General features: G+C 65.7%; 3 protein-coding genes across 5 annotated transcripts; all 3 read right to left on the bottom strand.

The window, feature by feature from the left end:
• Positions 1-548: 548 nt before the first annotated feature.
• On the bottom strand, positions 549-2648 carry LOC309451998 (HLA class II histocompatibility antigen, DM beta chain-like; the record flags this gene model as incomplete). The annotated part of the gene is made up of 2 exons (XM_082076680.1): positions 2565-2648; positions 549-964 (listed from the first exon to the last, which is right to left on the bottom strand). Coding segments are annotated over exons 1-2 (459 nt in total), but the record flags the coding sequence as incomplete, so codon positions are not given.
• Positions 2649-3017: 369 nt separating this feature from the next.
• On the bottom strand, positions 3018-5881 carry LOC309452000 (HLA class II histocompatibility antigen, DM beta chain-like). The gene is made up of 5 exons (XM_082076684.1): positions 5809-5881; positions 5076-5357; positions 3578-3853; positions 3382-3498; positions 3018-3247 (listed from the first exon to the last, which is right to left on the bottom strand). The coding sequence occupies exons 1-5, from the start codon at positions 5855-5857 to the stop codon at positions 3030-3032; spliced, it is 942 nt and encodes a 313-aa protein (XP_081932810.1). The 5' UTR covers positions 5858-5881; the 3' UTR covers positions 3018-3029.
• Positions 5882-6509: 628 nt separating this feature from the next.
• Positions 6510-10994, bottom strand: LOC309451999 (class II histocompatibility antigen, M alpha chain). 3 transcript variants are annotated; one of them, XM_082076681.1, is made up of 5 exons: positions 10858-10994; positions 9395-9664; positions 7330-7611; positions 7061-7186; positions 6510-6648 (listed from the first exon to the last, which is right to left on the bottom strand). In XM_082076681.1, exons 1-5 carry the CDS (start codon positions 10922-10924, stop codon positions 6644-6646), a joined length of 750 nt encoding a protein of 249 aa, XP_081932807.1. In that variant the 5' UTR covers positions 10925-10994; the 3' UTR covers positions 6510-6643. The 3 variants fall into 3 exon arrangements, with proteins under 3 accessions (XP_081932807.1, XP_081932809.1, XP_081932808.1); XM_082076683.1 differs by lacking the exon at positions 7061-7186 and having other exon boundaries at positions 6578-6648; XM_082076682.1 differs by lacking the exons at positions 6510-6648; positions 7061-7186 and adding an exon at positions 7195-7256.
• Between the last annotated feature and the right edge of the window lie 394 nt (positions 10995-11388).

The raw sequence follows: 11388 nt of genomic DNA, 5'->3' as shown, positions 1-11388 counted from the left end.
CAATGCAATGTCCCCATGCAACATCTCCATGCAACATCCCCATGCAATGCAACTTCCCCATGCAAAGCCCCCATGCAATGCAATGTCCCCTTGCAACGCCCCCATGCAATGCAACATTCTCATGCAACATCCCCATGCAATGCAATGCCCCCATGCAACGTCCCCATGCAATGCAACATCCTCATGCAACATCCCCATGCAATGCAACTTCACCATGCAATGTCCCCATGCAATGTCCCCGTGCAACGTCCCCATGCAATGCAACACCCCCCTGCAACACCCCCCTGCAACACAACGCCCCCCTGCAACGCTCCACGCAACCTCATGCACCACCACCCCCTGTCCCCGTGCAAAGCCCCCATGCAACGTCCCCATGCAATGCAATGTCCCCATGCAACACCCCCATGCAATGCAATGTCCCTATGCAACGTCCCCATGCAACGTCCCCATGCAAAGCCCCCATGCAACACCCCCATGCAATGCAATGTCCCCATGCAATGCAACACCCCCATGCAATGCAATGTCTCTATGCAACATCCCCATGCAACGTCCCCATGCGAAGCTCCCATGCAACACCCCCATGCAATGCAATGCAATGTCCCCATGCAATGCAACGTCCCCATGCAATGCAATGTCCCCATGCAACGCCCCCACGCGAAGCCCCGTGCAGCACGGCGCTCACTCAGCCGCAGCGCCGTGGCGCCCCAGGCCCGGGGGGGCAGCTCCTGGCACAGGCGGCGCCGCTGCAGGGCGCGCTGCAGCCAGGTCTCGTTGCCGTTGAGCATGTGGGCGACGGCGGCGGCGTGGCGCTGCAGCAGCCCCCCGTCGCAGGGCCGGAAGCGCCGCGCGCCGGGCTCGTAGCAGACCAGCGGGTTCTTGTTGAAGAGGAAGGTGAGGCCGAAGGCCAGCGCTGAGCCGTTGGGCGCCAGCGCGCACCAGCTGGACACCTGCACCACGAAGGCGCCTGCGGGACGCGGCAAGGGGGGCGGCGCCCGCGGGGACTCTGAGCGCGTCTGTCCGTCCCATCCCTCTGTCCAACCGCATCTCCCCATCCATCTCCACCCCATCCCATCACATCCATCCCATCCCATCTCATCCATCCCCATCCCATCCCACCCCACCCCATCCATCCCCATCCCACCCCATCCCATCCATCCCATCCATCCCATCCATCCCATCCATCTCCATCCCATCCCATCCATCCCATCCCATCCATCCCATCCCATCCCATCCATCCCATCCATCTCCATCCCATCCCATCCATCCCATCCCATCCATCCCATCCCATCCATCTCCATCCCATCCCATCCATCCCATCCCATCCATCTCCATCCCATCCCATCCATCCCATCCCATCCCATCCCATCCATCCCATCCATCCCATCCCATCCCATCCCATCCATCCCATCCCATCCATCTCCATCCCATCCCATCCCATCCATCCCATCCATCCCATCCCATCCATCTCCATCCCATCCCATCCATCCCATCCCATCCCATCCATCCCATCCCATCCATCCCATCCCATCCCATCCATCCCATCCATCCCATCCCATCCATCTCCATCCCATCCCATCCATCCCATCCCATCCCATCCATCTCCATCCCATCCCATCCATCTCCATCCCATCCATCTCCATCCCATCCCATCCCATCCATCTCCATCCATCCCATCCCATCCATCCCATCCCATCCCATCCCATCCATCTCCATCCCATCCCATCCCATCCATCCCATCCCATCCCATCCCATCCCATCCCATCCATCTCCATCCCATCCCATCCATCCCATCCCATCCATCCCATCCCATCCATCTCCATCCCATCCCATCCCACCCCATCCCATCCCATGTCTCTGTCCATCCCAAATTATCCTCAAAGCTCTGCAGGGCAGGGACCCCCTAAACCACCCCCGGAGCCCCACAGGGCTGAGCCCCCCCCAATCCACCTCTGTTGTCCAGTGGAGCTGAGCCCCCCAAACTATCCCCAGGGTCACAGAGGGCAGAGCCCCCCCAGATTGACCCCAGAGTCCCATGGAGCTGAGCCCCCCCAAACCATCCCTGGGGTCCCACAGGACAGACCCCCAAACCCAACCCCAGGGTCCCCAATCCCCCCCCATCACCCCCAGGGTCACACAGGACAGACCCCCCCCAACCCACCCCCAGGGTCCCCAGTCTCCCCCCATCCCCTCCAGGGTCACATGGGACAGACCCTCCCATCCCCCCCAGGGTCCCCAATCCCCCCCATCCCCCCCAGGGTCCCACAGGACAGACCCCCCCCAACCCACACCCAGGGTCCCCAATCCCCCCCCATCACCCCCAGTGTCCCCAACCGCCCCCAGGGTCCCCAATCCCCCCCATCCCCCCCAGGGTCACACAGGGCAGACCCCCACCACCCCACCAGGGTCCCACAGAACAAACCCCCCAACCCACCCCTGGTGTCCCCAATCCCCCCCGTCCCCCCCAGGGTTCCACAGAACAAACCCCCCCAACTCACCCCCAGGGTCCCCAACCCCCCCATCCCCCCAGGGTCCCCACCCCGCAGTGTCCGCACCCCCAGCCCCACCTGCCCCCCGGGCGCCCAGCGCCAGCCCCAGCAGCACCAACATGCCGCTTCGGGGGTGTCCGGCCGCTCTGCCCCCCAGCGCGGCACCCGCGTCCCGGGGGGGCCGGGACAGCCAATGGCGGGCGGCGCCGCGCCCGCGTCACCGGTTGCCAGGGCAGGAGCCCCGGGCGGCCGCCCCGGCGGGGACATTGCGCGCGTCACCCGCCGTGGCCCCGACCCGCTGTCCCCACGCCGGGGGTCACCACATAGACCCCCCCAACTCACCCCCAGGGTCCCAAATACCCCCCCCATCACCCCCAGGGTCCCACAGGGCAGACCCCCCAACCCACCCCCAGGGAGCCCCCCCCGGTCCACCGGGGTCACCATGGATGAGGCCGCCCCGGGGGGTCACAGAGGGTTTTATTGGGGGGTTGAGGGGCCCCCAGGGTGGTCCGGGGGTCCTGGTGCCCCGAGCCCCACGGGGGGTCAGAGTTTGGTCACTGCCCGGTCACACACGGCCGGGGGGGGACCGGGGTGGGGACCGGGACCGGGACCAGGACCAGGACCGGGTCCAAATCCAGGACCAGGACGAGAACCGGGACCAGAACTGAGACCGGATCCAGGACCAGGATTGGGAGCAAATCCAGGAGCAGGATGGGGACCGGATCCAGGAGCCGGAGCGGATCCAGGAGCTGGACCAGGACCTCTCAGCATCAGAAGACAAACCAGCACCCCCCATAATCCCACCGGGCACTGTGTCCCCACGTGTCCCCAACAGCCACCCACGTGTCCCCCCGTGTCCCCCACCCGCCACCCCCGTGTCCCCCGTGTCCCTCACCCGCCGGCCCCTGGCGGCAATAGCAGAAGGTGCCGGCGGCGAAGAGCAGCAGCCCCAATGTCATTGTCACCGCCGCCACCACCACGTTCCCCGTCAGCTCCGGGGACAAGCCGAGACCTGCCGGGACACGGCGACCGCGCTGAGCCGCAGGGGACCCCGGCGTCCGGGCGTGGGGACCCCGGCGTGCCCCGCTCACCCCAGTGGCGCCGCAGGGCCCGCCGCAGGCTGTCGTGCCGCACGGCGCAGGTGACGCTGCCCCCGGCGCGGGGGGGGACGCGCAGCGGCACCTGCGTCTGGAAGGTCCGGTCGCCGCGGGGCAGAACCGCGGCCGAGGCCCCCGTGGCCACCACGGCCCCGTCCCGCAGCCACTCGACCGTCACCGCGCGGGGGGAGAAGCCCCAGGCGTGGCAGCTGAGGTCGGTGCCGGCGGCGCCAGGGTCGGCGCTGGAGACGATGCGGAGCCGGGGCGGCGCTGGGACACGGAGGGACGGTCGGTGCGGGGACGGGAACGGGCCCCTCTCACCATACCCCTGTCACCCTTGGCAATGGCACCGGCAATGGCACCGCCAATGTCCCCAAGTGATGTCCCCATGCAATGTCCCCAGGCAATGTCACCATGCAATGGCACCAAGCAATGGCACCAGACAATGTCCCCATGCAATGCTCCCATGCAACATTCCCATTCAACGTTCCCATGCACCATTCCCATGCAATGTTCCTATGCAGTGTTCCCGTGCAATACTCCTGTGCAACACCCCATGCAGTGTTCTCATGCAATTTCCCATGCAATACTCCAATGCAATATTCCAGTGCAACATTCCCATGTAACATCCCCATGCAATGTTCCCATGCAATGTGCCCCTGCAATACCCTCGCACAACGTTCCCATGCAACATCCCAATGCAACGTTCCCGCGCAACATCCCCAAGCACCATCCCCATATAACATTCCCATGCACCATTCCCATGCAACACCCCATGCAATGTTCCTGTGCAACATTCCCATGCAATGTCCCCGTGCCATGTCCCCACACAACATCCCCGTGCAACATTCCCATACAACATCCCTGTGCAACACCCCGTTCAATGTTCCCGTGCTGCGTCTCCATGCAACATCCCCATGTACCATTCCCATGCAACATCCCCATGCAACAATCCTGTGCACCATTCCTGTGCAACATCCCCATGCAATGTCCCCATGCAATATTCCTGTGCAATGTCCCCCTGCAATACCCTTGCACAATATTCCTATGCACCATCCCCGTGCACCATCCCCGTGCAACATCCCCATGCACCGTCCCCATGCACCGTCCCCGTGCACCATCCCCGTGCATCATCCCCGTGCACCATCCCCATGCACCGTCCCCGTGCACCATCCCCGTGCATCATCCCCGTGCACCATCCCCATGCACCATCCCCATGCACCATCCCCATGCACCATCCCCGTGCACCATCCCCATGCACCATCCCCATGCATCATCCCCATGTACCGTCCCCATGCATCATCCCCATGTACCGTCCCCATGCACCATCCTCATGCACCATCCCCGTGCAACATCCCCATGCACCATCCCCGTGCACCATCCCCATGCACCATCCCCATGCACCATCCCCATGTACCGTCCCCATGCACCATCCCCGTGCACCATCCCCATGCAGCACCCCGCGCCCGTCCCCGTGCCGCAGGGCGCTCACTCAGCCGCAGCGCCGTGGCGCCCCAGAACGCCTGTGCCAGGTCCTGGCAGGCGCGGCGGCGCTGCAGGGCGCGCTGCAGCCACGTCTCGTTGCGGTTGAGCACGTGGGCGACGACGGCGGCGTGGGGCTGCAGCAGCCCCCCGTCGCAGGGCACGAAGCGCCGCGCGCCGGGCTCGTAGCAGACCAGCGGGTTCTTGTTGAAGAGGAAGGTGAGGCCGAAGGCCAGCGCCGAGCCGTTGGGCGCCAGCGCGCACCAGCTGGACACCTGCACCACGAAGGCGCCTGCGGGACGCGGCGCGGGCGCTGTCCCCAGGGTGGCTGCTGTCCCCAGGGTGCCCACTGTCCCCAGGGTGCCCACTGTCCCCAGGGTAGCCACTGTCCATAGGGGTGGCCACTGTCCCCAGGGTGGCCGCTGTCCCTATGGGTGCCCACTGTCCCTGGGGGTGCCCATGGTCCCCAGGGTCCCCACTGTCCCCAGGGTCCCCACTGTCCATGGGGTACCCACTGTCCCTATGGGTGCCCACTGTCCCTGGGGTGGCCGCTGTCCCCAGGGGTCCCCGCTGTCCCCAGGGTGGCCACTGTGCCCAGGGTCACTGCTGACCCAGGGGTGCCCGCTGTCCCTATGGGTGCCCACTGTCCCCAGGGTCCCCACTGTCCCTGGGGTGGCTGCTGTCCCCGGGGTCCCCACTGTCCCCAGGGCGCCCCGCCCGCCGCAGCGCCCCCCGGGTCCTACCTGCCCCCCGGCAGCTCAGCGCCAGCACCAGCACCCAGGGCGCCCGCATGGCGAGCGGGTGAGATCCGGCACCTCCGGGGCCTTCATCCCCCCCCCTCCTCCTCCTCCTCCCGTTCCCGCTCCTGCTCCTCCTCCCGGGCTCGGCCCGGCTCACCCGCCCGTGCGTCACCGTGGTGGCCGCCAGCCAGTGGACTGTGCCCGGGGCTGCGCCCGGCGCCGGAGCACGACGGCGGCCCGGGGAAACTGAGGCACCGCCCGGGGGCGCCTCATTGGGGGTGCGATCCAGCTGAACCCCAATATCAGACACCACCATGGGCCCTGTGGCTGTGGGGAAACTGAGGCACAGCCCGGGGGCGCCTCATTGGGGGTGCGATCCAGGTGAACCCCAATATCAGACACCACCATGGACCCTGTGGCCGTGGGGAAACTGAGGCACGGCCCTGGGACAGGATTTGGGGGTGTGATCCAGGTGAACCCCAATATGAGACAGCAGAGAAGCCACCAACATGGACCCTGTGGCCGTGGGGAAACTGAGGCACGGCCCGGGGGGCAGGATTTGGGGTGCGATCCAGGTGAACCCCAATATCAGACACCACCATGGACCCTGTGGCCGTGGGGACAGTGAGTGGCGGCTCTGGCGCCGCGGGGACAGACAGGGACAGACAGACGGGGACAGACAGGGACAGACGGGGACAGACGGGGACAGACGGGGACTCCGGGCGCAGCCACAACGGGGTTTAATGCCAACGGGGGAGGGGAAGCCCCGTCCCACCCCCTCCCCCCCTCGCAGCATCTTGGCTCCAGCGCCGAGCGGCTCCATCCTGCGCCCGCGGCGTCAGCCTGGGGACACAGAGCGGGGGTGACGTCCCCACCCCACACACCCCATGGGGGACCCCGGCGTCACCGTACCCCAGTCACCATACCCCTCACCGTACCCCCCTCACCGTACCCCCCTCACTGTACCCCAGTCACCATACCCCTCACCGTACCCCTCTCACCGTACCCCTCACCATACCCTGTTCACCATACCCCCCTCACTGTACCCCTCTCACCGTATCCCTCTCACCGTACCCCTCACCATACCCCTCACCGTACCCCACTCTCTGTACCCCTCACTGTACCCCTCACCGTACCCCTCACCACACCCCCTCACCACACCCCTCTCACCGTACCCCTCTCACCGTACCCCTCTCACCGTACCCCTCACCGTACCCCTCACCGTACCCCCCTCCCCGCACCCCCCTCACCGTACCCCTCTCTCGGCGCCGCGCCAGCACCATCATGGCAACGCCCAGCAGCCCCAGCAGCGCGCCCAGCGCCATGGCCGCGCCGCACAGCGCCGTCTCCAGCTCCTCGGCGGGGCCGCTGTCCTGCGGCACTGCGGGGACAGCACCGTCACACCGTCACCACCATCCCGGTGTCCCCCCCACACCCGCTGTCCTGCGGCACTGCGGGGACAGCGCGGTCACACCGTCACCACCATCCCGGCGTCCCCCCCGCGCCCCATTGTCCCCCACTCACCCCAGTAGGCGACGACGGACGAGTTGTCCCCTTCACGGGTGACCACGCAGCTGTAGACGTCGCCGGCGGCCGGCGTCACCGCCAGGTAGGAGAAGCGCACGAAGGCCATGTCGGCCGTGGGGGTGTAGTGCGTGTGGGTGACGCCGCGGGTGACGGGGACGCCGTGCAGCCGCCAGCCCACGCTCACGGCGGGTGGGAAGATGTTCTCCACCAGGCACACCAGCGTGTTGGGTTCGCCCAGCACCGCGGGGCTCTGCGGGAACACCATGGCCACCGGGACCCCTGCGGGACAGAGCGACCGTGGCACCAGAACCACCTTCGGGTTCCATCGGCTCCACCTCGGCGTGGGGAACGGTGAGATGGACCATGTCACCAGGATGATGGTGGCACCTGCCATGGATGGACCAGCGCTGGTCCAGTAAGGAGCCACCAACCACTGGTCTCCATCAGATGTTGAGTCTATTGGCCCAACTCTTGGTTGCCACCATGAACCCAGTTCCTCACCCATCAATTCCATCTCCATCTTAGAAGGACACCATGGAGGACGGTGTCAGAGAGATGGTGGTGGCACCTGCCATGGATGGACCAGCGCTGGTCCCAGTAAGGAGCCACCAACCATTGGTCTCCACCCAGACATTGAGTCATTGACCCAACTCTTGGTTGCCACCATGAGCCCAGCTCCTCACCCATCAACCCGTCACCTCCACCTTGGAGCGGAGAATGTTGAGATGGACCATGCCAACAGGACCATGGTGGCACCTGCCATTGATGAAGATATGGACCAACTCTGGTCCCAGTACCCGTCCCAGGGACACCAGTTACCCCTGGTGACGTTGAGTCATTGACCACAACTCTTGGTTGCCACCATGAACCCAGCTCCTCATCATCCATTCCATTTCCATCTTAGAAGGACACCATGGAGGACGGTGCCAAAGAGCTGGTGGTGGCACCTGCCATTGATGAAGATATGGACCAGTTTTGGTCCCAGTAAGGAGCCACCAACCACTGGTCTCCATCAGATGTTGAGTCTATTGGCCCAACTCTTGGTTGCCACCATGAGCCCAGCTCCTCACCCATCAAGTCCATTTCCATCTTAGAAGGACACCATGGAGGACGGTGCCAAAGAGCTGGTGGTGGCACCTGCCATTGATGAAGATATGGACCAGTTTTGGTCCCAGTAAGGAGCCACCAACCACTGGTCTCCATGCAGATGTTGAGTCTATTGACCCAACTCTTGTTTGCCACCATGAGCCCAGCTCCTCATAATCCATTCCATCTCCATCTTAGAAGGACACCATGGAGGACGGTGCCAAAGAGATGGTGGCGGCACCTGGCACTGGTGAAGATATGGACCAGTTCTGGTCCCAGTATGGGTCCCCAGGGACACCAGTTACCCCTGGTGACGTTGAGTCATTGACCACAACTCTTGGTTGCCACCATGAGCCCAGCTCCTCATCATCCATTCCATTTCCATCTTAGAAGGACACCATGGAGGACGGTGCCAAAGAGCTGGTGGTGGCACCTGCCATTGATGAAGATATGGACCAGTTTTGGTCCCAGTAAGGAGCCACCAACCACTGGTCTCCATGCAGATGTTGAGCCTATTGACCACAACTCTTGGTGGCCACCACGAGCCCAGCTCCTCGCCCCCCAACCCGCCACCTCCACTGTGGAGCAGAGGACACCGTGGGCAACCACGTCAATGGGCTGATGGTGGCACCTGCCATGGATGGACCAGTCTGGTCCAGTAAGGAGCCACCAACCACTGGTCTCCATGCAGATGTTGAGTCTATTGACCCAAGTCTTGGCTGCCACCATGAGCCCAGCTCCTCACCCATCAACCCATCACCTCCATTACCGTGGGCAACCACGTCAATGGGCCGATGGTGGCACCTGCCATTGATGGGCCAGCGCTGGTCCAGTAAGGACCCACCAACCACTGGTCTCCATGCAGATGTTGAGTCTATTGGCCCAGCTCTTGGTGGCCACCACGAGCCCAGCTCCTCGCCCCCCAACCCGCCACCTCCGCGTGGAGCGAGGACCCCGCGGGCGCCCCGTCACGCACCCCTGGCCTCGGGGATCTGCCCGGCGGCCACCTCGGTGAGCGCGCGGCGCAGCTGCTGGCACAGCGTGGCGTCCTGCAGGAGCTGGGGGGGCGTCTCCAGGCCGGGGGGCCAGGGGGGCAGGTCGGGCAGCCGCGGCGTCCAGCGCGACATGGGGAAGTCGAACCAGAAGAGCTGGTCGGCGTCGAAGGTCAGAGCCAGGCCCAGCGACGGAGCCTCGGGCTGGCAGAACAGAACCTCGGATACGGTGTGCGCCGGCGCCTCGGGGGGGGCTGGGGACAGGGGACAGGGTGAGGGGGGGACAGGGTGAGGGGGGGACAGGGTGAGGGTGTGGGGACAGGGGACAGGGTGAGGGGGGGACAGGGGGACAGGGTGAGGGGGGGACAGGGGGACATAGGGGACACAGTGAGAGGGGGAAAGGGTGAGGGTGTGGGGACAGGGGGACGGGGTGAGAGGGGGACAGGGGGACATAGGGGACAGGATGAGGGGGGGACACAGGGGGACAGGGTGGGGGGGGACAGGGGACACGGGTGACAGGGGGACATAGGGGACAGGGTGAGGGGGGGACACAGGGGGACAGGGTGAGGAGGGGACAAGGAGACAGGGTGGGGGGGGACAGGGGACAGGGTGAGGGGGGGACACAGCGGGACAGGGTGGGGGGGGACGGGGGACATGGGTGACAGGGGGACAGGGTGAGGGTGGGGACAGGGGGACATAGGGGACAGGGTGTGGAGGGGACACAAGGACAGGGTGAGGAGGGGACAAGAAGACAGGGTGGGGGGGGACGGGGGGACAGGGTGAGCGAAGGGGGACAAGGGGACCCCTTGCACTAGTGAACATCCCCCTCCTTGCACTCCCACCCCGTGCACACCCCCTTGCACCCCCAGCCTGTGCACGGCCCCTTGCACTAGTGCACACCCATCCTGTTCACACACTCCGTGCACTAGTGCACACCCCCTTGCACTAGTGCACAGCCCCCCTTGCACCCCCATGCTGTGCACACCCCCTTGCACTAGTGCACACACCCTCCTGTTCACACACTCTGTGCACTAGTGCAAAAACAACCACACGCACGGCGCCTTGCACTAGTGCACACCCCTCCCGCTCACACTCACACCTTGTGCACTAGTGCACAGCCCTTGCACCCCCAAACCCGCGCACACTCCCTCCCGCTCACACTTACACCCCGTGCACTATTGCACAGCCCTTGCACAAGCGCACAGCCCTCCTTGCACTAGTGCACACCCCTCCCGCTCACACTCCCACCCCGTGCACTAGTGCACAGCCCTTGCACAAGCGCACAGCCCCCCTTGCACTAGTGCACACCCCTCCCGCTCACACACCCTGTGCACTAGTGCACAGCCCTTGCACAAGCGCACAGCCCTCCTGCCCCCCGCACTCCGCCGTGTCCCCCCGCCGTGTCCCCCCGTGGGGTCCCCCCGCGCTGTCCCCGTGTCCCCGGTACCGTCGGTGCCCGCGGCCGCCAGGGCCGCCCCGAGCAGCGCGGCCGCCAGCACCGCGCTCCCGCGCATCGCTCCGGGCCCCGCCACCGGCTCCGTGACCGGCTACCGGCTCCGGGACCCGCGCCCGGCACCGCGGCCCCTCAGCCAATGGCCGCGCTCCGCCGCGCCGCGTCACGCGTTGCTGGGCAGGGGAGCCTCGAGCGGCGCCCGGGCGCGGTGACAGAGCGGACCCAGGAGTCCGGGGGTTGTCCCCGCCCCCCCGCACCCCACGGGGACGGGACCCCCCCCGGGACTCCCCTTCCCGGTGCGGCGGGTGCGATCGCTCGCGTTCGTTAATTAATGAGCGGCCGCTGTTAATGAGGGGACCCCCGGTGGGGTCGCTGCTGCGGGGGGCCTGGGGGGGCGGGGGAGACGTGGGGAGGGGACACGGGGCCCCCCGTGCGCTGCAACGCGCTGCACGCACTGCATCTGCGCACTGTACACTGCATCTGTGCACTGCATCTGCGCACGGCATCTGCGCACTGTACACTGCA

Source organism: Streptopelia decaocto (assembly GCF_964273445.1).
Source record: "Streptopelia decaocto genome assembly, contig: HAP1_SCAFFOLD_2381, whole genome shotgun sequence".
Taxonomy (NCBI): domain Eukaryota; kingdom Metazoa; phylum Chordata; class Aves; order Columbiformes; family Columbidae; genus Streptopelia; species Streptopelia decaocto.
The sequence above is the reverse complement of the archived record's forward strand: the minus strand, read 5'-3'. Positions and strand labels throughout refer to the sequence as shown.